We start from the raw sequence: 27,771 nt of genomic DNA, 5'->3' as shown, positions 1-27,771 counted from the left end.
AAGAGGCTACAGGAGATCAGCAGCACTGAGAGGCAACAAAAGATTTAAAAAAAAAGAGGTATTTGATGGGAAATGTCCAGTTGTGGATTATACCCAGTAGATTTTATTTTCTGTGATCTGGATCCTCTTCGGAGGAGCCTTCCTTGTGTAAATCAGAGGTTTGCAGGACTGTTTTTTCTAGAAGGAAATCTTCGTAGACTAATAAAAATGTTTCTTCCCTTGTTGTATCTGTCTCCTCGGGCAATTGGACAAAGTTTGGGATGGTTTCCATGGCAATGGCTGCACAACACGCACTGAATTGGGCTGTAATTTCATCTTTGTAGAAATGGAGATCTCAGCGGGATCATTGTTTACATTGTTACCTTTTTCCTGTCACCGATGATACATGTGTGTCTTCCTCTCCTGTTCTTTTGGTCTTCATTTTTCCGACATCCCCGTCCATCAACAGATGATATTCTTGTTGTGTTAGTCGCCCTCTCTTTTGCTATGTTGCACGGCATGTTTCTAACTGTCATCAAGTGGCAGACCTTAAAAAAAGTCATAAAAAACACATAGCATAGCATCAGATACCTGCCACTGTCAGAATACATCGATCTGCAGCTGCAGCCTAATGGCTGCAACTGCTGATCCAGGTAAATTTTCCAACAAGCCTCTTTTGACAGAAGTTGGTCAAGCGATCGACTTCTGTCGAATGGGACATACACACGCTGATCACACCAAAGAAAAAAGAATCTTCCCACCAGGACATTGTATTCTTCTGTTGAGTGGAGACGGCCAAGCGCTGATCAATGCAGATAAGATAATCCACCACCCCCCACCCTGCAGCTGCCGATCGAGGGGAAACTTTACCAACTTCTGTTGAATGGGACAGGCACACGCTGATCCATCCGCACAAAAGAATCCCCACTCACTTCTGGGACACTATATTCTGACAGAGGTAGCTGCCGCTATCAGAATACACTGATCTGCAGCTGCTGATCCAGGTAAATCCTCCAACAAGCATCTTCAACAGAAGTCGATCAAGTGATCAATGTCTGTTTAACGGGGACGGCCACATGTTGATCAATCTACATAAGAGAATGCCCCCCCCCCCCCCCCCCCCCCCCCCCCAGGACATTGTATTTTGACAGAGGTACTTAACGCTGTCAGAATACACTGATCAGCAGCTGCAGCTGCTGATTCAGGGAAATGCTCCAACAAACATCTTCAACAGAAGTCGGTCAATCGATCAACTTCTGTTTTCTGTTGAGCGGGGACGGCCCAATCAATTTACACAAAAAAATCCCCCACCCCTCCCAGCCAGGACATTGTATTTTGACAGAGGTTCCTGGCGCTGTCATAATACATTGATTAGCAGCTGCAGCTCATCGGCTGCAGCCATTGATCAAAGGAAATTCTCCAACAAGCCTCTTCGACAGAAGTCAATGAACTATTAACTTCCATTGAGCGGGGACAGCCACATGCTGATCATCCAATCGCAAGAACCCCTCCCCCCCCCCCCCCCCCCCCCCCCGGACATTGTATTCTGACAGAAGTAACTGCTGCTGTTAAAATACACTGATCAGCAGCTGCTGATTGAGGGAAAATGTCCAACAAGCCTCTTTGATTGACCTCACTCATACAATCAACTACTGTTGAGTGGAGACAGCCCCACAAGTTGATCCATCCCCGCAAAAGACCCCCCACTGTCAGAATAATACTGATTAGCAGCTGTATCTGATTGGCTGCAGCTGCTGATTGAGGAAAATTCTCCAAAGATCTCCTTTGACAGAAGTCGATTAACCAATCAAATTCTGTTGAACGTGATGACCACACGCTGATCAGTCCACACAAAAGAATTTCCCTGCCAGCACATTACATTCTGACAGAGGAACCTGCCACTGTCAGAATACATTGATCAGCAGCTGAAGCTCATTGCCTGCAGCTGCTGATCAAGGGAAATTCTCCAACAAGTCTCTTCGACAGAAGTTGATCAAGCAATCAATTTCTGTTGGAACAGAATGGCCACATGCTGATCCATTCACACAAAAGAATCCCCCCACCGGGACATTGTATTCTGACAGATGTGCTCACCACTGCTAGAATACACTGATCAGCAGCTGCATTGGCTGGTCAAGGAAAATTCTTTAAAAAGTAAATTCAACAGAAGTCGATCAATATAAGATCAGCTTATGTTGAGTGGGGACAGCCATGCCCTAATCAGCCGGTGCCTGCCGGACCAGCTGAATTTCAATTGGTATATGGCCAACTTTACTACAAAGTTTCAACGTTGCATCCTGATCACTGAAGGAAAGGAGATTGAGGAAATGCTTCCTCCTGCCTGATGAAATCATCATCCTAGGCAAACTCACTCACAGGAGAACAAGGATGGCTTTTAAAGGGCTCATTCAACCTGCATTGCGGTAACTGTCTAAACATTCAAAAATACATATATGTTAGCTGCAATGCAAACTCTCAAAAGTCACATGAAAGTCGCATCTTAATGTTCGAAACGTGACAGCTGTGCAACAGTCAAAGCCAAAGTCAACATCAATGTTGCAATGGTAATGGCACGATTGGAGTCACACAAGTGTGAATGGAGCCTAAAGCCTACCTAGTTGCTAGTTTTTTTGTTTTGTTTTTTTGTTTGCTTTTTTTCAGAAACCCAAACCAGAACCAAAAAGCCCACCTCCAAAGTCCTGTATGATACAGCATTGCCTTCTTATAACAGAAGGGAAGTCCTCACTTCCAGCACCAAACCCTAAAACACAGAGTGGTGGTAGTGGGGTAGTGCTACACATCAAACCTTTAAAATGGAGCATAAGATCGGTTTAAGATTTAGGTACTCGTGCTGCTTCATTGACTGGTATTATGTTTTGCTGCCAGTCCAGAAGTAGATCTCAGATTAGGGTAGATCTGCCATGTTCTCGGATTCTGTCATCTGGCAGTGGGGGCAGAGCGGGGTCACATTGCAGAAGAAGTATTAAGTGTCTGTCTTGGTTTTTTTTTCTGCTACAGACACAAAAGATTTAACCTTTTCTCTTGACCGCCATTACTTTTTCCACAAATGCATTCAGTCTGGGGGGCAGATCCTTTCAGCACAGGAGACCCTGCTAACCTTCTCAGCGCGGTTCCTTGCTTCTCCCACGCTCCCTGCCTTCGGAGTTCACTGACTGCTCATACACCTGAACTGTTCTCGCCCTCCCTAGTCACTCTCTGCATGTCCCTGATCTGTCACCTAGAGACAGGCTGGAAAAGGTTCCCATGGCTTCCATTCTTTGTTGGGTGTTCAGGATATCTTGAGACTCGTATTGTGTCCTCCCTGATGTGGTTGGTCTTTTGACCGGTCATTGAGAGCCATCAGCTGCGTTCTGCTCTTCTTCTGAATCTTGTGATCCATGTTAAAGGTTTGATGTGTAGCACTACCCATAAGAGCTCCATGTTTTTGAGTTTCGTTCTGGAAGTGAGGACATACCTTCTGTTTATAAGAAGACAATGCTGTATCTTGCAGTACTTTTTTGAAGGTGGGCTTTTTGGTTCCTTTTGTAATGGTTGTGTTTCCTTGGACTCAAGCACTAGAAATAGAAGTCTTTCTCAAGCTTTTTATTCCCCAGAAGAACCCCTGTAATAGATTGGAGGTCAGTAGAAAGAATGCTCCTAACATTGGTGGTCAGTAGAAAGCATGCTCCTTACACTGATGATCAGTGGGAAGAATGCTCCTTACATTGGTGATCAGTGGAAAGAATGCTCCTCACCTTTGATGGTCAGTGGGAAGAATGCTTCTTGCATTAGTGATCAGTGAGAAGAATGTTCCTCACATTGGTGATCAGTGTGAAGAACGTCTCTTACATTGGTGATCAGTGGGAAGAATGTCCCTTACATTGGTGATCAGTGGAAAGAATGTTCATTACATTGGTGATCAGTGGGAAGAATGTCCCTTACATTGGTGGTCAGTGAGAAGAATGTGCCTTACATTGGTGATCAGTGGGAATAATACCCCTTACATTGGTGGTCAGTGGAAAGAATGCTCCTCACCTTTGATGGTCAGTGGGAAGAATGCTTCTTGCATTAGTGATCAGTGGGAAGAATGCTCCTTACATTGGTGATCAGTGGGAAGAATGTTCCTTACATTGGTGATCAGTGGGAAGAATGCCCCTTACATTGGTGATCAGTGGGAAGAATGTCCCTTACATTGGTGATCAGTGGGAAGAATGTTCCTTACATTGGTGATCAGTGGGAAGAATGTCCCTTACATTGGTGATCAGTGGGAAGAATGGTCCTTACATTGGTGATCAGTGGGAAGAATGTTCCTTACATTGGTGATCAGTGGGAAGAATGTTCCTTACATTGGTGATCAGTGGGAAGAATATTCCTTACATTGGTGATCAGTGGGAAGAATGTTCCTTACATTGGTGATCAGTGGGAAGAATGTCCCTTACATTGGTGGTCAGTGAGAAGAATGTTCCTTACATTGGTGATCAGTGAGAAGAATGTCCCTTACATTGGTGATCAGTGGGAATAATACCCCTTACATTGGTGGTCAGTGGAAAGAATGCTCCTCACCTTTTGATGGTCAGTGGGAAGAATGCTTCTTGCATTAGTGATCAGTGAGAAGAATGTTTCTTACAATGGTGGTTAGTGTGAAGAATGTTCCTTACAATTGTGATCACTGGGAAGAATGTTCCTTACGTTGGTGGTCAGTGGGAAGAATGTTCCTTACTTTGGTGGTCAGTGGGAAGAATGCTCCTTACATTGGTCATCAAAATGCCATCCTCTCAAACAGCTAAAAAAGATCGTTGTTCCATGTTCTTTCGCCCCACCACATGAAGATATTTGATATATATTGGACATGTAAATGTGTGTGGTAAGGTCAACATTCATACAGGTGCCACCGATTACACATTCTTGATCTTGGCATGTCAGCCCTGGGAGCTGCGGCCAATCGGGTCCTGTACTTTGTACGCCTGTAAATGTTGCACATTCAGGATTTTCATTCCTTCGAAGTCTCAGCCTTAACAATGTTAGGGTTCTACAAAGGACCAGTCGTGTAGGATGTGTGAATGTGGCCTAGTGGGCGTCATCACATGTCTGTTCAGTCTTGTTTCTCGGCTATAAGCAGCTCCTGGCACCAGCGCAGGACGCTCTGAATCAATGCTGGGTTTTAAATTGTTATTTTGAAAACCGATCTTCCCTTCTAATACCTGCACTTGCCCTGATAATACCACAGATTACCAACCCCAGAGATGTGACGGATGTCCCTACCTCTCAGTGTGAAACATTCCTTCCAGTATTACCGGCCTCCTCTGCCACGTCCCCCGCACAGATCTCTGTAAACATCCAGACTTCTGTGTACACCTGCCAGATGAATACTTAGCTGAATTGCATATACAATATGTTTACTGTGCTGTTTGCCAAAAGGATTTAGAATTCTGTTTAGCCGGTCTTGTGATTACCATATCTCTACGACACTGCACAGACGGGGGGGGGGGGGCGGGGGTCATAATTTTGGTATAGGTTTACTGCATTGGGATCACCTCCCTGCTCAATGGATAGAGCTTATCCCTGCTCAATGGATGGAAACCATCCCTGCTCATTGGTTGGAGGTGATCCCTGCTCTTTGGATGGAGGTGATCCTTGCTCACTGGTTGGAAGCAATCCCAGCTCAAGGGATAGAGGTGATCCTTTCTCATTGGCTGGAGATGATCCAAGCTTATTGGTTGGAGGTGATCCCTTCTCATTGGTTGGAGGTGATCCCTTCTCATTGGTTGTAGGTGATCCCTTCTCATTGGTTGTAGGTGATCCCTGCTGATTTGTTGGAGGTGATCCCTGCTCCATGGATGGAGGTGATCCCTGCTCCTTGGATGGAGGTGATCCCTGCTCCTTGGATGGAGGTTATCCCTGCTCCTTGGATGGAGGTGATCCCTGCTCCATGGATGGAGGTGATCCCTGCTCCTTGGATGGAGGTGATCCCTGCTCCTTGGATGGAGGTGATCCCTGCTCCTTGGATGGAGGTGATCCCTGCTCCATGGATGGAGGTGATGCCTGCTCCTTGGATGGAGATGATCCCTGCTCCTTTGATGGAGATGTTCTCTACTCCCTGCTCCTTGGATGAAGGAGATCCCTTCTCCTTGGATGGAGGTAATCCCTGCTCAATGGATGGAGGTGATCTCTGGTCCTTGATTGTAAGTGATCTTTTGTCATTGGATGGAGTTGATCCCGGTCATTGGATGGGGGTGATCCCTGGTCATTGGATGGGGGTGATCCCTGGTCATTGGATGGAGGTTATACCTGGTCATTGGATGGATGTGATTTCTGCTCAATGGATGGAGGAGATCCCTGATCAATGGATGGAGGGGATCTCTGCTCCTTGATTGTAAGTGATCTTTTGTCATTGGATGGAGGAGATCCCTGCTCGGTGGATGGAGGAGATCCCTGCTCGGTGGATGGAGGTGATCCCTGATCCATGGATGGAGGTGATCCCTGCTCAATGGATGGAGGGGATCCCCACTTAGTGGATGGAGATGATGGTTTTGATTGTCCAGGGAGTGGGCTGGTGGTAGGGAGGTGACTCAAGAAGGTGAGTCAAAAAATAAGCTTTTCCACTTTCTGACATCCTAACACTAAACTACAGGTATTACCTTGAAAAAGAAGCCCATAAAAACGAAAAAACAAAAAAACAGATTTTACCTTGTAAAAGTAGCAGTGACATCATCACTGTGCTGTACATAGCCTGTGCAGAGAGGAGAGCTGTGGGAGGGGCCCAGCAGACCCTGCCCACTACAAGCTGCCTGCAGAAAACTACTGGAGGGGGCGGAGACAAGACCAGTCACCCTGCACAAGGGGAGAGAGCAGCAGTGAGCGGTCTTTATTACAGTAAAGTTTCACACCAGATTACTGCACAGATCTGCAAGAAATACATAATGCATGCCAAGATTTAAGGTAGACTACACATTTGGAATATTACTCTCCTGATTCATTAATATTCTGGTGTCAAGCTTGCAGTGTGGACTCCAGGGATATTTCTGACATCGGAACTCTGCAACCATCTGCTCAGCTTGAAAAGACACACTAACAGCTGCCCTCCCCCAGCTCTGTGTAGGCCGCTCCGCTGATGCTGGTTTGATGTCTCGCCTCTTGTTTCCCTTCCATGCTTTGTTTTAACTGCCAACGTAGCATGACAGTGTTGTCACTCCCCTCCTGTGACCAACGTGTGACCGTAAAATGATATTTTATCTGTGTGGTCAGGGTCCAACCCCTGATACTCGGAGAATCAGGCTAGGTTCACATCTATGCGTGTTTGGGGGACATGCACAAAGTCACGTGTTTTCCCAACATGCAGAGAAAGGCGCTGCCTTTTAGCATCCTGACCCATCTGCAAACGTATGCGTTTTCACGATCGCCAAATGGTATGGTTCTGCAGCACTCAGCTCTTCAGCATGGAATATTTTTGGAAAGGTTTTGGGTTCTTATTTTCCATGTTTCTCTCGCGTAGAGTAGCCTGTTGAAGTTAATGAACTGCGCTAAACGCGGCGCACACAAACGGCACGTGCTCAGCGTGAACCAAGCCTTAAACCCCTTCTTGTTAGCCATATGCATCTAGGTGACAGCACGGAGGTGGGCGTCATTCTGTGCTGCCACATATGTGTTGCACCAATACCACATATGTCTGCGCCTCCAACGCTGTGACCGCACTGTCGCCGACAGCTTTTCATCACAGTGACGATCCATAGCCGATAGGATGGGTTCCTGATTACTGTGACAGATCTCATGATCAGGAAAAGCTCATGAAAAATGCATTGGGTGAGATTTACTAAAATTGGTGCAGTTGTGCATGGTAGACTGTGAGCCAGGCCTTCTCATCCACATGGTCAAACATTCCCATAGACACACTCCTAAGCCTTGTGGACGGCCTTCCCAGAAGAGTTGAAGCTGTTATAGCTGCAAAGGGTGGGCCAACTCAATATTGATGTGTGTGTAAAGGCAGGCGTCCCAATTCCTTTGGTAATATAGTGTAGCTCCCTGGCTGGGATTTGAACCGAGGACCCCGGGGCTGCAAGGCAGGAGTGATAACCACTGAGCCCCGGCGTTCTCTTATTCCAGATGAATTGCTCTATGAATGATTGACCCCGGTGCCACTATTACTGGTTTACACATGAAAGCCTTAATCTGTAATGTACTACCGCAGGTTTGGCGCTCTCTTTGTTCTCGGGGTTAGGAATTAACAGCCAATGACGTGTTTTATGGTTAATATTCAGCGCTCTTGTATGTGAACTTATCTGAAATTACTTTTTTTTTCCTTTCAGCCTTTCCATCCCATGGTGAACTTGGAATGTTCCAGAGACTTCCGACCTTTCCTATGCGCGCTCTACGCGCCCGTCTGCACGGAATATGGGCGGGTCACACTGCCGTGCCGCAGGCTGTGTCAGCGGGCGTACAGCGAGTGCTTCAAGCTCATGGATATGTTTGGCGTGCCGTGGCCGGAGGAGATGGAATGTAGCCGGTAATGTAATCTTTTAAATTCTGATTTATGCCTAGAGATGTTTTAGACGATCCTGTTCCCTCACAGGGCAGAGCTCTGTGCTGGCAGAGCTGAGTAACAGCCATGCCCCTCACTGTGTCCTCAGACTTGTGTTGCTGAGAAGGGCAGGAGGCGTGTCTGAGAAGGTCTTTTACGGAGTGCTGATTTTAACCACTTGCCGCCCGCCATATAGCAAAATGACAGCGGCAAAGTGGTTTTGTTATCCTGACCGGACGTCGTATGACGTCGCCAGGATACCAAGCCGCTGCACGTCCCCAGGGGAGCGCATCGTGGCGATCATTGTTGCGATGTGTCAGTCTGACACATCGCAACACCGATCTAGGTAGAGTCTCTGATGGAGACTCTTTACCATGTGATCAGCCATATCCAATCACAGTGTAAACAGGAAGAGCCGTTGATTGGCTTTTCCTCACTCGTGTCTGTCAGACACGAGTAGGGGAGAGCCGATCGGCTGCTCCTCTGACAGAGGGGATCTGTGCTGATTGATTATCAGCGCAGCCCCGCCCCCCGAGGAAGCCCACACTGGACCACCAGGGAGGTCACCAGGACCACTAGGGATGTCACCACCAGGTATGCCAATCATTGCCCACAGTGGATGCCAATCAATGCCCACAATGGGCATCACTGATTGCCAGGCATTATTGTTTAGCACTGATTGGCATCCATCAGTACCATCTATTAGTGTACATCAGTGCCACCTATCAGTGCCCATCCATGCCACCTATGTGCACCCATCAGTGCTGCATATTAGTGCCCATCATCAGCACCCATCAGTGCCACCTCAGCGATGCCCATCAGTACCACCTTATCAGTGCCCATCAGTGAAGGAGAAAACGTACTTATTTACAAAGTTTTGTAACCGAAACAAAAAAAACATTTTTTTTCCCCAAATTTTTCGGTCTTTTTTTTTTTTTTTTTTTGTTTAGCCGAAAATAAAAATTGCAGAGGTGATCAAATACCACCAAAAGAAAGCTCTATTTATGAGAACCAAATGATAAAAATTTCGTTTGGGCACAGTGTTGTATGACCGTGCAATTGTCATTCAAATGGCGACAGCGCTGAAAGCTGAAAATTTGGGCAGGAGGGGGTCTAAGTGCCCGGTATTGAAGTGGTTAAAGTACACTGGAGTTTTTGTAAAGCAAAAAAAAAAAAGTGCACTGGAGTGCGTATCTGACTGCGCAGTTATATTTAGACACCCCGTATACCCACTGTAATAGGAAAGTAGAGGTAAGACCATCAAAAAAAGTTGTTAGTATGTTGTATTTCTGACTGCAATTGAGCTTTAATGCTTACACAGTAGTACAGGGTCCTCGCCTGGACTGAGACTGCTTACTCTGATGTCCCTGCACACTATAAACTTCACGCAATGTGCATTAGAAGCTGCAGCAAGTCAGAGCCCACCTCATTTCCTGATTGGAGGACATCCAGCGTTACCTAGCCCTTTCATCCCCTGCCTTAGTGTCTTATTCAGTGCTTATAGATCCTGCATTTAAAGGTGCAGGATCTATAGGCACTAAAAGGTCATGTTTGCAAATATGGTTGGAGAAAGAATACGGGGGGGCTTAAAGAGGAGCTGTACCTTTTAAAAAAATATTAAAAGCCAGCAGCTAGAAATATTGCAGCTGCTGACTTTTAATAAATTGGCACTTACCTGTTCCAGGGTCCAGCGATGTCGGCGGCAGATGACGAGCAATCGCTCGTCTCTCCGCTGCCCCCGCCGCCATCCTCTGTCAGGGAATCGGGAAGTGAAGCATTGCGGCTTCACTGCCCAGTTCCCTACTGCGCATGCTCGAGTCGCGCTGCGCATCTCCACTGATGCCCGCTGTGTCCTGGGAACTGTGTGTTTCCCAGAACACAACGGGGGGGTGCAGCTGCGGCTAGCTTGTCCCGGAAGTGGGTGCAGATACCTGGATTGTCCAGGTATCTGCACCCCCCTCCCCCCTGAAAGGTGCCAATTGTGGCACCGGAGGGGGGGAGGGATCAGATGAGCAGAACTTCCACTTCAGGGTGGAGGTCTGCTTTAATAATGAATTCTGAATAGCAGCCCTATGCATTTAAAAATGCTGTGCGCGTGCGGGAAGCGCCAGGAAATGGTACAAAAGCAACGGGATTTCCCGGCCGCTGAGTTTTTAAAATGGTGCAGGAACCTTTTTCCTGCAGGAAATGCAGGCATGTCAGCCCATCCAAATGAATGGGCTGCCGTGCCTGCGCAAATGCTGGCCGCAAACCCACGTAGGTGTAAACCAGGCCTTAGGCTAGGTGCACACTAATGTGGTGCGGGAGATTCTGGGATCTGCGCCCGTTTCCCGTCGCATTCAAATCGCACTGCCCTTGTGATCTGCAGCAGGCGTCACTGCAATTGTAATGACACCCCCAAAAGCTTGTTGCAAGAGCAGTGCGTTTGCTGGAACCAGGTCACATGGTACAAAATGATTGTGCGATGCGGTTGCAGTGTAGTTCCAAAATTGCTGCATGCATGTGTTTTAGTGCAATGTGGTGCGATTTAAGCCCATTCAAAATGAGTAGGCTCAAATTGCACCGCACTGAATCGCATGTGAATGGAACAGGAATCCTGAACCGAGCCTTGGGCTACCTTTTACCCCGAACAGAGTCGCATAATAAGTGAAAACGCATTCATTTCAGAGGCAGCCGTTCCAAGCAATGCAATTAAAAAGGTTCCCGTGCGACTTTCATGCAACTTTAATGTGACTTGGATGCCCATTGACTTTGTCACGTGAAAGTTACAAGCAAGTCACACTATGAAGTTGCAAGACACTGGGGTCGCAGCAGTGTGAACCAAGGCTTACTCTGTGTGTGTGTGTGTGTGTGTTGGGAACTCCTATAAAATCAATCTCAAACCTTACAGACACGCACATAAACCTTTTAATAGGCAGATGCGACGGCGGTACCATTGATTCGTAATGGTGCGGCAACCTGCATCTGCATAGTGCATTGCGATTTTGCAAAAGAGACTTCTTTTCCATGTTTCTCGCTCGTAGGGCAACCCATTAAAATGAGTTCCGCACCATGCATGCTGGTGCAGCATGATTTTGTAAAAGGGTCAGGGACTTCTTTTGCTCCATTTCTAGGTATAGGGCAGCCTGTTAATTTTTAACATGCTGCCCTATGCCCAGAAATCGAGCAAAAGAAGTCCCTACCAAGCGACATGTGGAAAACGAGCGCACACACACACACACACACACACACACACACGTTCAGTTGCACCTGCATGGTGTGAACAGATCCTAATGCCCTGTATACACAATCGCACATTCCGACAACAAAATCCATGGGATTTTTTCAGACGGATGTTGGCTCAAACTTGTCTTGCATACACGTGGTCACGCAAAGTTGTCGGAATTTCCAAACGTCAAGAATGCGGTGACGTACAACAAGCCAATAAAAATTAAGTTCAATAGCCAGTGCGGCTCTTCTGCTTCATTTCAAGCATGTGTGGAACTTTGTGCGTTGGAATTGTGTACACACAACCGTAATTTACGCGAACGGATTTTGTTGTCGGAAAATTTTGAGAACCAGATCTCAAATTTTGTGAGATGGAAATTCCGATGGAAACTGTCCGATGGAGCCCACACACGGACGGAATTTCCGACAACAAGCTCCGATCGCACATTTGTCCGACCGCGTGTACACGGCATTACACTTGTGGCAAGGGCTGCTGTCGTTTCAGTATGGCCTTATTCACCCTCGTTCTGAACGAGTTGTAAAACGGCACCTCTGAACGCAACAAGCTATCCACCCTCATTTGCTGACGGAACGAGCCCTAAAACTACACTCCGAACGCAACAAGCTGTTCATACTCACTTGCTGTCAGAATGAGCCCTAAAATCCCACTCTGAACGCAACAAGCTATCCGCCCTCATTTGTTGTTGGAATGATCCCTAAAACACCACCTCTGGACGCAACAAGCTTGTTCATCCTCACTCGCTGACTAAATGAGCCCTAAAATAACACAACCAGCTATCCAGCCTTATTCTCTGTCTGAATGAGCTCTTAAACGCCACTTCTGAACTCGACAAGCTATCCACCCTCATTTGTTGTTGGAATGAGCCCTAAAACACCACCTCTGAACGCAATAAGTTATCCACCCTCACTCGCTGATGGAATAATCTCTAAAACGCCACCTCCTAAACACAACCAGCAATAAGCTATCCAACCTCACTTAAGCCCCATACACACTATCAGTTTTTCTGCTGAGTTTTTCCTTAAGATTTACCAAATCCATATAATATGAGGTCAAACCTTAGGAGTTTCCATGTGTATGCAATCAGGCAGGCCTTTCCACTACATGGTTTTGGTAAACCTGAAGGAAAAACTCAGCAGACAAACTGATAGTGTGTATGGGGCTTAACTTTCGGAATGAGCCCTAAAATGTCACCTCTGAACACAACAAGCTATCCCGCCTCACTTGCTGACTGAATGATCCCCTAAATACCACCTCTGAACGCAACAAGCTGTTCATCCTCACTTGCTGTCAGAGTGAGCCCTAAAACACCACCTCTGAACGCAACGAGCTATCCGCCCTAATTTTCTTCTTGAATGAGCCCTAAAATACCACCTCTGAATGCAATAAGCTATCCATCCTCATTTGCTGTCAGATTGAACCCTAAAACACCACCTCTGAACACAATAATCTATATCCACCCTCAATTGCTGATGGAATGATCCCTAAAATGCCACCACCTAAACACAACCAGCAATAAGCTATGCACGCTCACTCGCTTTCGGAATGAGCCCTAAAATGCCACCTCCTAAACACAACCAGCTATCTGGCCTTATTCTCTGCCCGAATGAGCTCTTAAACGCCACCTCTGAACTCAACAAGCTATCCACCCTCATTTGCTGACGGAACGAGCCCTAAAACTACACTCCGAACGCAACAAGCTGTTCATACTCACTTGCTGTCAGAATGAGCCCTAAAATCCCACTCTGAACGCAACAAGCTATCCGCCCTCATTTGTTGTTGGAATGATCCCTAAAACACCACCTCTGGACGCAACAAGCTTGTTCATCCTCACTCGCTGACTAAATGAGCCCTAAAATAACACAACCAGCTATCCAGCCTTATTCTCTGTCTGAATGAGCTCTTAAACGCCACTTCTGAACTCGACAAGCTATCCACCCTCATTTGTTGTTGGAATGAGCCCTAAAACACCACCTCTGAACGCAATAAGTTATCCACCCTCACTCGCTGATGGAATAATCTCTAAAACGCCACCTCCTAAACACAACCAGCAATAAGCTATCCAACCTCACTTAAGCCCCATACACACTATCAGTTTTTCTGCTGAGTTTTTCCTTAAGATTTACCAAATCCATATAATATGAGGTCAAACCTTAGGAGTTTCCATGTGTATGCAATCAGGCAGGCCTTTCCACTACATGGTTTTGGTAAACCTGAAGGAAAAACTCAGCAGACAAACTGATAGTGTGTATGGGGCTTAACTTTCGGAATGAGCCCTAAAATGTCACCTCTGAACACAACAAGCTATCCCGCCTCACTTGCTGACTGAATGATCCCCTAAATACCACCTCTGAACGCAACAAGCTGTTCATCCTCACTTGCTGTCAGAGTGAGCCCTAAAACACCACCTCTGAACGCAACGAGCTATCCGCCCTCATTTTCTTCTTGAATGAGCCCTAAAATACCACCTCTGAATGCAATAAGCTATCCATCCTCATTTGCTGTCAGATTGAACCCTAAAACACCACCTCTGAACACAATAATCTATATCCACCCTCAATTGCTGATGGAATGATCCCTAAAATGCCACCACCTAAACACAACCAGCAATAAGCTATGCACGCTCACTCGCTTTCGGAATGAGCCCTAAAATGCCACCTCCTAAACACAACCAGCTATCTGGCCTTATTCTCTGCCCGAATGAGCTCTTAAACGCCACCTCTGAACTCAACAAGCTATCCACCCTCATTTGCTGACTGAATGAGCTCTAAAACGCCACCTCTGAACACAATAAGTTATCCACCCTCACTCACTGATGGAATAATCCCTAAAACGCCGCCACCTAAACACAACCAGCAATAAGCTCTCCACCCTCATTCACTTTCGGAATGAGCCCTAAAATGCCACCTCTGAACACAACAAGCTATCCCGCCTCATTCACTGATGGAATGATCCCCTAAATACCACCTCTGAACGCAACAAGCTGTTCATCCTCACTTGCTGTCAGAGTGAGCCCTAAAACACCACCTCTGAACGCAACGAGCTATCCACCCTCATTTTCTTCTTGAATGAGCCCTAAAATACCACCTCTGAATGCAATAAGCTATCCACCCTCATTTGTTGTTGGAATGAGCCCTAAAACACCACCTCTGAACTCAACAAGCTATCCACCCTCACTTGCTGACTGAATGAGCTCTAAAACGCCACCTCGGAACGCAACAAGCTATCCACCCTCACTCGCTGTCGGAATGAGCCCTAAAATACCACCTCCTGAACGCAACAAGCTGTTAATCCTCACTCGCTGACTAAATGAGCCCTAAAATGCCACCTACTAAACACAACCAGCTATACGGCCTTATTCTCTGTCTGAATGAGCTTTTAAACGCCACTTCTGAACGCAACAAGCTATCCGCCCTCATTTGTTGTTGGAATGAGCTCTAAAATGCCACCTCTGAACGCAATAAGCTATCCACCCTCACTCGCTGATGGAATGATCCCTACAACGCCACCTCCTAAACACAACCAGCAATAAGCTATCCACCCTCACTCGCTTTCGGAATGAGCCCTAAAATGCCACCTCTGAACACAACAAGCTATCCGGCCTCACTCGCTGATGGAATGATCCCCTAAATACCACCTCTGAACGCAACAAGCTGTTCATCCTCACTTGCTGTCAGAATGAGCCCTAAAACACCACCTCTGAACGCAATAAGCTATCCACCCTTACTCGCTGATGGAATGATCCCTAAAACGCCACCTCCTAAACACAACAAGCTATCCGGCCTTATTCTCTGTATAAATGAGCTCTAAAACGCCACTTCTGAACGCAACAAGCTATCCGCCCTCATTTGTTGTTGGAATGAGCACTAAAACACCACCTCTGAACGCAACAAGCTATCTGTCCTCACTCGCTGACAGAATGAGCCCCAAAACTACATTCCAAATGCAAAAAGATGTTCATCCTCACTTGCTGTCAGAATGAGCCCTAAAACGCCACCTGTGAACGCAACAAGCTATTCGTCCTCACTCGATGGAATGAGCCCTAAAACGCCACCTTCTAAACACAACCAGCTCTCTGGCCTTATTCTCTGTCTGAATGAGCTCTAAAACGCCACCTCTGAACGCAACAAGCTATCCGCCCCCATTTGCTGTTGGAATGACCCCTAAAATACCACCTCTGAATGCAATAAGTTATCCATCCTCATTTATTGTTGGAATGAGTCCTAAAACGCCACCTCTGAAAGCAACAAGCTATCTGCCCTCATTCGCTGCCAGAATCGGCCCTACAAATATACTATTTGCATCTTTTTTCCTTTTTGTGAGTGGAGGAGATATTCAGTCATTTTGCTTTTGTGTTTTGAATGTGGCCAGCGTCTGCACTGGGAGTCTGCGCTGGGAACTGGCCTGCACTGGGAAGAATGCATTTCTGTAGTGGGAGGCCTATCTGGAGACAGCTGGGAGACAGCGCGGTGTCGTAAATTAGAGCAGAGGGGAGAGGTCACGGCAGGAACAGTCTACTTTTAGTGCCTCCGAAACAAAATACTTTCTGTCACGGTGCTAAAATATACTGTCTGTTTTGGGAACAATAGAGACACCACATGAAAATCACAGCAGCGTCCTGACATGCTCGGTCGCGTCCCTGCTTTTATAAAGGTAAAGAATGATCTCACGCCAATTACCTGATGGGAAGGTTTAGCTTAAATGAATGTGTTCAGGAATCTAAGTTTATTTATAGGGCAGAAGATCGCTATATTCCAATAGAAGAACGCGGTATAAGGTCTTGTATACACGGGTGCAAAGAATTTGCAACATTGGCAAACGGAATGTTGGCACTATACTACCATTTGTTATTATTATACATTTTTTTACGTAATGTTTATATGTCTGGAGCCCATGATCACGTGATTTTAACCTTTATCTTCTTAGCTGCGCTTCATATAAAGTCCCAACATTTCGTTTGCCAATGTTGCAAATTCTTTGCATATAACAGGGATGGAGGTAGATGAATTTACCCATTCGTTACCTCATATAAAGTCCCACTAGCCCCGCCCCTTCTCTCTTTTGCTTGTATACACGGGTGTCCAAGACACAACAGTGGATCTATATTAAAAACACCCATCGCTCTCTGGGCCACCCCTCTTTGTAACAACCAACCCCAACCAAAACTGCCCTCACCTCCTCTATAGCCATTTTTCTTCTCATCTCTGATGATCACTCAGACTGGACCTTGTAACTTTGTAGCAACCAGGTGTGGTGCTGCAGCAGAGCTGAGCTGCGTCAGATGTTTGTGAACTTTCCTGACATGCACAGAAATGTCCTGTCCTTTAGCAGGCGCACTTAATTGTTAATGGAACACCAGTGCATAGCTTGGAGACAGTTTGGTGCGGTGTGTTTTTGGAAAAGGGCCAGGAACTTATTTTCCGCATTTAGAACAGTCCATTGAAATGAATGGACTGCCCTACTCATGACGCTCGGGAATGGACGCAATTGGTTGCACTTGTAGGTGTGAACCTAACTTAATACTACCTGCATAAATTCACCATCAGACCTCCCAGATCCTTTAAATTCTGGGGACCGAATGATCTTACTAATGATGGAGTCCCACCCAGTACAAGGCCTCCGCTGAAACCCAAGGATCTCACGATAAGGCTCGCACCATGCTCTTCATGGTTCTGTACTTCTTCACCATGGCTGGCAGTGTTTAGTGGGTGATCCTCACCATCACCTGTTTCTTGGCAGCTGTTCCAAAATGGGGGAGTGAAGCCATTGAGAAGAAGGCACTCTTGTTTCACGCCAACGCGTGGGACACCCCGAGTACCCTCACCATCATCCTTCTTGCCATGAACAAAATTTAATAGCCCCCTCATCATGCATAGCTTGGCGCCAGTTTGGTGAGGTGTGTTTTTGGAAAAGGGCCAGGAACATCTTTTCCGCATTTTCTGCCTTAGAACAGCCCATTGAAATGAATGGGCTGCCCTAAACATGACCCTCGGGAATGGGCGCAGTTGGTCGCACTTGTAGGTGTGAACCTAGCCTAATACTACCTACATACATTCACCATCAGACCTCCCAGATCCTGTGAAGTCTGGGGACCAAACAATCTTACTAATGATGGAATAAAGAAAATAGAGGGGAGCTTGGATCCGTATCCAACTGGCATTTTTGTAGAAGCCTTTATCAGCAATTCTGTAGCAGTTATTACTGGCAATTTTGTAGCAGCCATTACCTGCAATTTTGTAGCTGCCAACAATACTTTGTATCTGGTGATATATTTGTAAGTTGCTGGCGATGTGACACTTAGCCCTTGTACACACGGTCAGACATTCCGATGGAAAATGTCCGATCGGACCGTGTTGTCGCATAATCCGACTGTGTGTGGGCTCCATCGGACTGTTTCCGTCGGAATATCCGACGGACAAAGTTTTAGAGCTGGGCTATAAAACTTTCCGACAACATGATCCGATCGGACTTTTTCCGATTGTGTGTAGAGAATTCCGATCGGACAAAGTGCCACGCATGCTCAGATCAAATTCCTAGACCAAAGCTATTGGCTACTAGCCTGAACGTACTCCCGTCGTAACGAAGTAACGTTGCCACGTTACGTATGATCGGATTTTCCAACAACTTTGTCCGACCGTGTGTATGCAACACCAGTTTCGGACAAAATCCGTTGGACAAAATCCGACAGATTTGGTTGTCGGAATGTCCGACCGTGTGTACAAGGGCTATGAATTGGTTCTTCCCCACGGTCTGCACTAGAATTGGGTGATGTGGTCTGCTACCAAGAAGAAGAGGAATATATGGTAAACCCATCGCCCATCGGACCTGGCTCTTAGCAGGCATCTAAGAAGGGTTTTTGGTTGCAATGTGGTGTTTTTGTGGCTGAAATTGGATAGCACCTGTCGGTGCACAACCCCCACTGTGAGAAAGGATAACAACGTGTGGAAAAGAGCTTGCCATGTCCATAAATAACGTTTGCCGCCTGTCTCTGGTACGAGGGGTCAGAGAACGGAGCAGATTGTTCAGCAATAAAAGCCCAAAATCCTCCAGCCCCAGTTTCACGTCTCACTTAACTGTGATTAATCTCAGCACCATGACTGATTGAAATATGGCATACCTGTGTTTATAGAGGCTGCAAATCTTTTTTTAGAAAAGCTTGGGAGACGCCATTAAAAAACAAACCCCATGCTTAAAACCCAATCCAAGCTAAAACTTTTTTCAAAACAAAAATGTGCTTGTGCACTTTACCCCGTGTTCCTTGAAATAATTTAAAGCCCACTTCCGTGTTTGAATAAAAACCCACCAGCCACTTCCTTCCTTTCCCCTGCCCATAGTGCTGTTATTTAATAAATACCCATTATCTGAATATCATCCTTCTACAGTAACTACCGTGATCTCCTTCTGGTTATGAATAGTCAGCATCCTGTGGGTAGAGTTGAGTGTTCGGCGTTCGCCGACGATGCTGGGTGATGGCTACACCTCTTGTACTCCAGAGGACTGCAGGGATGGATGAACTTTTTGTGTACTGACTTCCAGGTTGAGTGAGGCTGGGCGTCATTCAACCTGGAAGTGAGATGGCAGCTATCACACTTTCGACAAGGGGCAGCTCCAGGGAGAAGGTGAGTATTGCAGAGAAAATTCCAGAAGTTAAGGAATTCAATTTTTATTTTATTTTGAAGGTGAAGTTGGGCTTTAAAAATGTCCTATTTCAGAGTTAATTTGTTTTTTCTTGTATTTCAGGTTCCCCGATTGTGATGAACCCTACCCTCGAATGGTGGATCTCAGCCTCTCCAGGGAGCCCACGGAGGACACCCCACTAGCAGTGCAAAGAGACTATGGCTTCTGGTGCCCCAGGGAGCTTAAAATTGACCCCGAGTTGGGTTACTCCTTTTTGGGAGTGCGTGATTGTTCCCCACCCTGTCCACACATGTACTTCCGAAGAGAAGAACTCTCCTTTGCTCGATATTTTATTGGAGTTATTTCTATAGTCTGCCTTTCAGCCACCTTGTTCACCTTTTTGACGTTCCTCATTGATGTGACCAGATTCCGGTACCCAGAAAGACCCATCATATTCTATGCTGTCTGCTACATGATGGTATCATTGATTTTCTTTATTGGGTTTCTACTGGAAGATCGAGTGGCGTGCAACCCTGCTAGTCCCACCCAGTACAAGGCCTCCACTGTAACCCAAGGATCTCACAATAAGGCTTGCACCATGCTCTTCATGGTTCTGTACTTCTTCACCATGGCTGGCAGCGTTTGGTGGGTGATCCTCACCATCACCTGGTTCTTGGCAGCTGTTCCAAAATGGGGGAGCGAAGCCATTGAGAAGAAGGCACTCTTGTTCCACGCCAGCGCGTGGGGCATCCCAGGTACCCTCACCATCATCCTTCTTGCCATGAACAAAATTGAAGGGGACAACATCAGTGGAGTTTGTTTTGTTGGCCTGTATGATGTTCATGCCTTGAGATACTTTGTTCTAGCACCCCTCTGCCTGAATGTTGTGGTTGGTGTGACTCTACTTTTAGCTGGGATTATTTCTTTGAACCGAGTGCGGATAGAAATCCCTCTGGAGAAGGAAAACCAGGACAAATTGGTGAAATTTATGATCCGCATTGGCGTGTTTAGCATTCTGTACCTTGTGCCCCTCTTGGTGGTGATTGGCTGCTATTTCTATGAGCAGGCTTACCGGGGGGTGTGGGAGACCACGTGGATTCAGGAGCGATGCAGAGAATATCACATCCCTTGCCCTTACCAGGTAAGGCTTCTTCCATTGTTAAATTTCTATGGATTAATATTTCAATTTAAATTAACGACACACTAACCTCAAACGTTTATTTTGTTTAAAGCTGAACTCCAATGGTGGGGTTATTACTGTGACAATAGGCATCAATGCTGGAGGTTATTATCATGACTGCTGGCACAAATGCCGGAGGGTATTATTGTGACCACTGACCCCAATGCTGGGGGTTATTATTGCGACCACTGACACCAGTGCTGGGAGCTATTATTATGGCAATTGGCACCAGTGCTGAGAGTTATTATTATGACCATTGGCATCAATGATGGGGGATATTACTGTGTCTATTGGCATCAATGCTGGGGGGGGGGGGTGTATCGTAACCACTGGCACCAGTGCTAGGGGTTATTATTGTGACCACAGGCACCAGTGCTAGGGGTTGTTATTGTGACTATTGACATCAATGCTGGGGGTTATTATCGTGACGACTGCCACAATTGCTGGGTTTTATTGTTGTGACCATTGGCATCAATGCTGGGGGCTATTACTGTGTCTATTGGCATCAATTCTGGGGGGGGGGGAATGTTATCGTAACCAATGGCACCGGTGCTGGGGGTTATTATTGTGACCACAGGCACCAGTACTGGGGGTTGTTATTGTGACCATTGACATCAATGCTGTTTTTTTTTATCTTGACCTACAGCCCCACTGTTGAGGGTTATTATTGTGACCACTGTAGTTATGCTGGGGGTTATTATTGTAATCAGTGGCATCAAAGCTGGGGGTTATTATTGTGACCACAGGCACCAGTGCTAGGGGTTGTTATTGTGACCATTGACATCAATGCTGGGGGTTATTATCGTGACTACTGCCACAATTGCTGGGTTTTATTGTTGTGACCATTGGCATCAATGCTGGGGGTTATTACTGTGTCTATTGGCATCAATGCTAGGGGGGGGGGGGTGTTATTGTAACCACTGTCACCGGTGCTGGGGGTTATTATTGTGACTACTGCCACAATTGCTGGGTGTTATTGTTGTGACCATTGGCATCAATGCTGGGGGTTTTTATCTTGACCTACAGGCCCCAGTGTTGAGGGCTATTACTGTGACCACTGCAGCAATGCTGGGGGTTATTATTGTAATCAATGGCATCAAAGCTGGGGGTTATTATTGTGACTACAGGCACCAATGCTGAGGGTTATTATTGTGACCACTGGCACCAATGCTAGGGGTTATTATTGTGCCCTTTGGCAGTAGTGCTGGGTGTTATTGCAGTGAATGCTGGGGGTTATTATAGTGAGTGAAGTCAATCCTGAGAGTTACGGCATGCACTGGCACCAACAAGCTTACTATTGCTGCCATTTACACCAATGTTAGGGGGTTTTATTGAGGTGCTGGGGTCATTATGGCACCTACTGTCACAAGTGCTTGGGTTATTATTGAGGCTACTGACACAGATTCTGGGGCTTATTACTGGGGTAACTGACACAAATGTTGGGTTTATTATGTCCACTGACACCTATTTCTAGGGTATCATTGGGGTAACTGACACCAATGCTGGGTTTATTATGTCCACTGACACCTATATTGAGGGTATTATTGGGGTGACTGACACTAGTGCTGGGGGGTTACTATTGAGGCCATGAACACCACTGGTGGGAGTTAATATTACTACCACTGATGCCTACATGCTTAATCTACTCCCCACTTTCTCTTTTAGTGTATGTTCTGTAAAACAAATACAGCAGGACCACAATTTGGGGATATGGAGTAAATTACAGCCCCTTTGAATGGACTGACTACCTCAACTCAATATACAATATACAGCACTTCAATGCACAAATACAAGCTGCTATTATGCAGCCCTCTTGAAGGGTCTGGGGCCATACTTGAAGCCTTCTCTAATTTTTCAAGTTGGCCACCACTGCTCCTATAAATTTAGTAGGATTGTAGTAATTCTGTTTAATATTCTCTTTTCTTAAAAAAAAGTTATATATTAAAATACAGATGTTTTGACGATAGTTTGGAAATGGCAGGGCATACACTTGAATTCTTCTTTGATGTTTGCACATTATTGTCATTTTTATTACATCATTGAGATGCTTTTGCAGTGTAAAAAAAGTGCAAATTTAGATTCCTTAGATTAATGTCTATGCCCTAAGACTAAATTTTCAATAAGGTGTTTCATTACATTCCAGTAATATTTGCAGCATGTATTGCAGATGAGGTTCAGCAGCATGCGATACTGTAAATGACCTTTTAATAGATTTGGCACGCTCCCCGCACGGAGCGCAGTAAGAAAGGAGGAATTGTTTCCCGGGACCCGTCTCAACTGCTCGTTATGCTTTTAAGTCACTCAGCACCGAGCTCTGTAAATAACTCTTAAAGGAAATACGGCCATTGCAAAACATTAAAGGACTAATATTGTATTTCGTCCAACAATGACAGGAACCTTTAAAGTTCACCCCTGTCAAAAGACTAAAAAAATCTTGCATTTACTGTAATCTAGCTCCGAGGAGAGGGCATACCTGTGGATTCAATTTTCATTTAGAATTTCATCATTTGCACTTGGCTGCCTTGCACCTGGCTATCAGGCGGTCTTATGGGGGAGGACAGGAGGCCAGGTCTGGGACATGGTGGCTGACAGAGGAAAATTGGAGTCCAGGTCTTTGCCACAGTGGCTCATTGATGAGAATAGGAGGTTGGGTCTGCATCAAGTTGACTTATAGAGGAGGGTAGGATGCCAGGTGTTACTGTCAAGGTGGCTTATAGAGGAAGACAAGAGGTTAGGTCTGTGCCAAGGTGGCTCATAGAGGAAGACAGAAGGACAGGTCTGTGCCAGGGTGGCTCATAGCGGAGGACAAGAGGTTGGGTCTGCATCAAGGTGACTTAGAGCAGGGAGGGATGCCAAGTGTCAAGGTGGCTCATAGAGGAAGACAGGAGGACAGGTCTGTGCCAGGGTGGCTCATAGCGGAGGACAAGAGGTTGGGTCTGCATCAAGGTGACTTAGAGCAGGGAGGGATGCCAAGTGTCAAGGTGGCTCATAGAGGAAGACAGGAGGACAGGTCTGTGCCAGGGTGGCTCATAGCGGAGGACAAGAGGTTGGGTCTACATCAAGGTGACTTAGAGCAGGGAGGGATGCCAAGTGTCAAGGTGGCTCATAGAGGAAGACAGGAGGCCTGTTCTCTGTCAAGGTGGCTCATAGAGGAAGACAGGAGGCAAGGTCTGTGTTAAGGTGGCTTATAGAGAAGGACGAGAGGCCAGGTCTTTGTTAAGGTGGCTCATAGAGGAAGACAGGAGACCTGTTCTCTGTCAAGGTGGCTCATAGAGGAAGACAGGAGGCCTGTTCTCTGTCAAGGTGGCTCATAGAGGAGGACAAGAGGCAAGGTCTGTGTTAAGGTGGCTTATAGAGAAGGACGAGAGGTCAGGTCTTTGTTAAGGTGGCTGATTCACCACCTGCAATCGCCAAGCTGGCTAAGGGCCACTGCAACCACCCACCTGTAACAAGAAAAAACTCCACCATCTTAGGTCACTCACATTTTCCTGACTGGAGGCCCTCCTCCAGAAACAAGAATCACCACACTTTTATCTCTTTAATGATTTTTGCTGTGACGGAAGCAGGATATACGGTACATTTCTTTACATCACAACCTTCATCTCCACTCTTCCAGACCCATCATACAAATTCTGCACAGTGCATGTCCAACGCAACCCTAAGATAATTTCCCAACTCTTTCACAGTCCTCATGGCAGGTCTGTCATAGATTGGTTGTACAAATAAGTCTGTTACAGGCCAACCCTGAAGGATTCACTTCCTAAAGCTACAGGCCTACATATCATTATACCAGGGGTAGCCATTTCCCATCACCTTCTGCCCAGGCTCTTCCTTCTCTAGCTTATTTATGAAAGGCTAGCCTGACCTACCATATCTACCCAGGGGAGGGACCTCCCTAAGACGGGCACTAACCCCTGCTTACAAGGTTCATGGAGGAGGCCAGGTCTGCATCAAGGTGGCTTATAGAGGAGAATAGGATGCTGAGTCTGTGTCAAGGTGACTCAGAGGAGGGCGGAAGACCAGGTCTGTGTTAAGCTGGCTCATAAAGGAAGACTAGGGAATGGGGTCTGTGTCAAGCAGGCTCATGGAGGAGGATTGGGTAGGGGCCAAGGTCATTTTCAGACTGATTTGTAGTATAACTGGCATCCTTCACTACAGACCCCAACCTAACCCTGGTCTTGTTATGCTTAGTGCCCAGAACACATACACTGTATAGGCCAGGCAGCAGAAAGAGGGGGTTATTCCAAAATCATGTAATGGATTTATGGTTTAATTTTTAATCATTTTGTATTTTTTAACTCCTTTTTGCCACACTTTTATTAAAATTGTTATCATTTAAAGGAAACCTGCCGTATTCAATTAAAATTTGTAACTAGCAATATGCGTTAAAAGAAGGTACCACATGTGCCTACAATACCTTCTTTATTAGTGTTTTGTTTGCCCTCATATTCCATGATAAGCTGGCCTCAATTTCGCTCTGGCACCATTCCACAAAAGAGCAAGCCCTTGTACACACGGTCGGACATTCCGACAACAAAATCCGTCGGATTTTGTCTGACGGATTTTGTCCGAAACTTGTGTTGCATACACACACGGTCGGACAAAGTTGTCGGAAAATCCGATCGTACATAACGTGATGACGTTATTTCATTATGACGGGACTACGTTCAGGCTAGTAGCCAATAGCTTTGGTCTAGGAATTTGATCTGAGCATGCGTGGCACTTTGTCCGATCGGAATTCGCTACACACAATCGGACAAAGTCCGATCGGATCATGTTGTCGGAAAGTTTTATAGCACATTTTCCGTCGGAATGTCCGACCGTGTGTACAAGGGCTAAGTGTACCTTAGTGGTGCCCAATGATATTCTCCCTGGTTTGTGAGATAGTGGGTGGGCAATGGCAGAAATAGATGTCACGGGCTTGTCCAATTTGTAGTTGGATGTGATAGGTTCATTTGTACCGAACACAAACCAGAGCGCCTACCTTGCCTATCTTTTCCTTAGCAGTATATGGTCTTCTACATTTGCAACATGACCAGTGTACTTTAACTGAACTGGAGCTGCCTAAGCCCTTGTACACACGGTCGGACATTCCGACGGAAAATGTACGATCGGACCGGGTTATCGGATAATCCGACCGTGTGTGGGCTCCATCGGACTGTTTACGTCTGTATATCCGACCGACAAAGTTTTAGAGCTGGGCTATAAAACTTTCCAACAACATGGTCCGATGGGACTTTGTCCTATCGTTTGTAGATAGTGCCACGCATGCTCAGATCAAATTCCTAGACCAAAGCTATTGGCTACTAGCCTGAACGTATTCTCGTCGTAACGAAATAAGGTCACCACGTTCTGAACGATTGGATTTTCCGACAACTTTGTCCGACCGTGTGTATGCAACACAAATTTCGGACAAAATCTGATGGATTTTGTTGTCGGAATGTCCAACCGTGTGTACAAGGGCTTAGACATCTCTGGGTCGCACAAAAATAGAACCAATTACCTGAATAGAGGTCAGTCCAGAAATCTAATAGATCCTAGCTACCGTACACACCTGAGGTGAAGTTGATGGAGGCTCTTTGATGTCTAGGAACAATGGTAGCACAATGAGTACTGTCCCGGTTTAAAGATTAAAGGAAACTAGAATGCTTCAGAGGTGGCCCCAGGACCTTAAAGCAGGCACTTCCAACTGCTCGCTTGCCAACTGTTTCAGAGTTCAAATTGCCCAAGGATCTCAAGAACCAGTGTGCCAGGGCTGAAGGGCCTTATTGAAGTGCCAGGGAGGTTGCTGGTGACAGGGTTTGTTTTGAAGCTCTTCTAAAGATTTGCATTAAAATATAATAAAAGATAACAATCCAATTCCAAAATTCACTATAGAATGGAAAGGGTCGAAATCATTTTTTTTAAAGGGGTCCATCTGTTTATATACCCTTACAATGGAGATGTATGAAGAGAAGTTTCAATAACATTTTCTAAAAGACCAGTTTTTCTTTGTGGTCATGTCCTCGAGGAAGGAGCAGGTGCAAACTGTACCGTGTAATTGTGTTTTGGACATCATGAAGCCGCAAAACATAAGGGGTATGACCATGTGGTCATGAATAGCAAATAGAAGTGTAATTATTATTATTTGTTGCGGTCTGATAATGACATTCGGCCTCTTTTGGGAATTTCCTTCATAACATCATTTATCTTTGTCCATTGCGCTCAACACTCTGTCACATAGGGGCGCATAAACACTAGGTGCTCCTGTGTTCCGTTTCTATGGATGATAATTCTCATTCCAAACCCTGATTTGTGTATAGATATTATTAATTTGACTGAGAACACTATGGAAAAAGTTCTTTACTGGAGACAATACATAAAAGCATACACATGTGGGCCTTTCCAATATACACCATACGGCCAAAAGTATAGGACCCCCCCCCCCCCCCCCCCCCAAATGATTTGAATTCAGGTGTTTTCGGTGAAGGGTACTGTTAATCCTATACCATACAAAAACATTTTGGGTGATTGTGATGTTTCAGCCCTTGAGGAAGGGCCCTTTTCACTTCCAGCATGACTGTGCCCATGTACAAAGCCGGCGCCACAGGTTTAGGACAGCCTTTCTCAACCTTTTTTTTTTTTTACCCCAAACGGGGAAACAATTCTCAGATCTCAAGAAACCCCTGCTAAGCCTAATCCATTTGTGGTCATTGGGAAAATGCCCCTTACATTGGTGGTTGTAAGTGAGAAGAATGCCACCCTTACAGTGATGGTCAGAATGCTGCCCTTAGGGCTCGTTTACACCCACTTCAAGATGTGGCATTGGAACACTTTTTTTTTTAAAGCACTCTGAATGGCAATCCAAGTGTCACTAAACAAAATGGTTACCTTATAGTCCTGTTCACACTGTTGTGTTTGCTTTGCTTCACTTCAAGAATTTCACCTCTTTTTGTTTTCTTGGTGCTTCAAAGCGTCTCCAAAGCCGTCATAGAAGTCTATGACAACGATCGCTAGAAGCACCTGCAGCTTTTGAGAGGCTTTTATTCAGCTTTAGCTTCACTTTGTTTTGGAGGTATTGCAAGAATGAGATGTCAAAGGATGCACTGGGAAACCAACAAGTGAACCAGAAAGAAGTCATCAGCAGTCACTTCCACTTCATCTTCCAGATTGTAAGCTCTAACAAGCAGGGCCCTCTAGTGCCTCCTGTATTGATTTGTATTGTAAGTGTACTGTCTGCCCTCATGTTGTAAAGCGCTGCACAAACTGTTGGCA

General features: G+C 46.0%; 1 protein-coding gene across 3 annotated transcripts in view; it reads left to right on the top strand.

Annotated features, from left to right (window-relative positions):
- FZD3 (frizzled class receptor 3) overlaps window positions 1–27,771 on the top strand; it is a 123,198-nt gene that overhangs the window by 54,007 nt on the left and 41,420 nt on the right. For all 3 annotated transcript variants that reach the window (XM_077489240.1, XM_077489238.1, XM_077489239.1), the window contains exons 3-4: window positions 8,283–8,479; window positions 19,461–20,478. In XM_077489240.1, coding sequence (XP_077345366.1) covers window positions 8,283–8,479; window positions 19,461–20,478 — 1,215 coding nt within the window. The remainder of the gene's footprint in view (window positions 1–8,282; window positions 8,480–19,460; window positions 20,479–27,771) is intronic.

Source organism: Lithobates pipiens, unplaced genomic scaffold (assembly GCF_037356315.1).
Source record: "Lithobates pipiens isolate NorthernLeopardFrog02 unplaced genomic scaffold, aLitPip1_a1.2 Scaffold_18, whole genome shotgun sequence".
Taxonomy (NCBI): Eukaryota; Metazoa; Chordata; class Amphibia; order Anura; family Ranidae; genus Lithobates; species Lithobates pipiens.
This window is presented reverse-complemented; position numbering and strand designations above follow the sequence as displayed.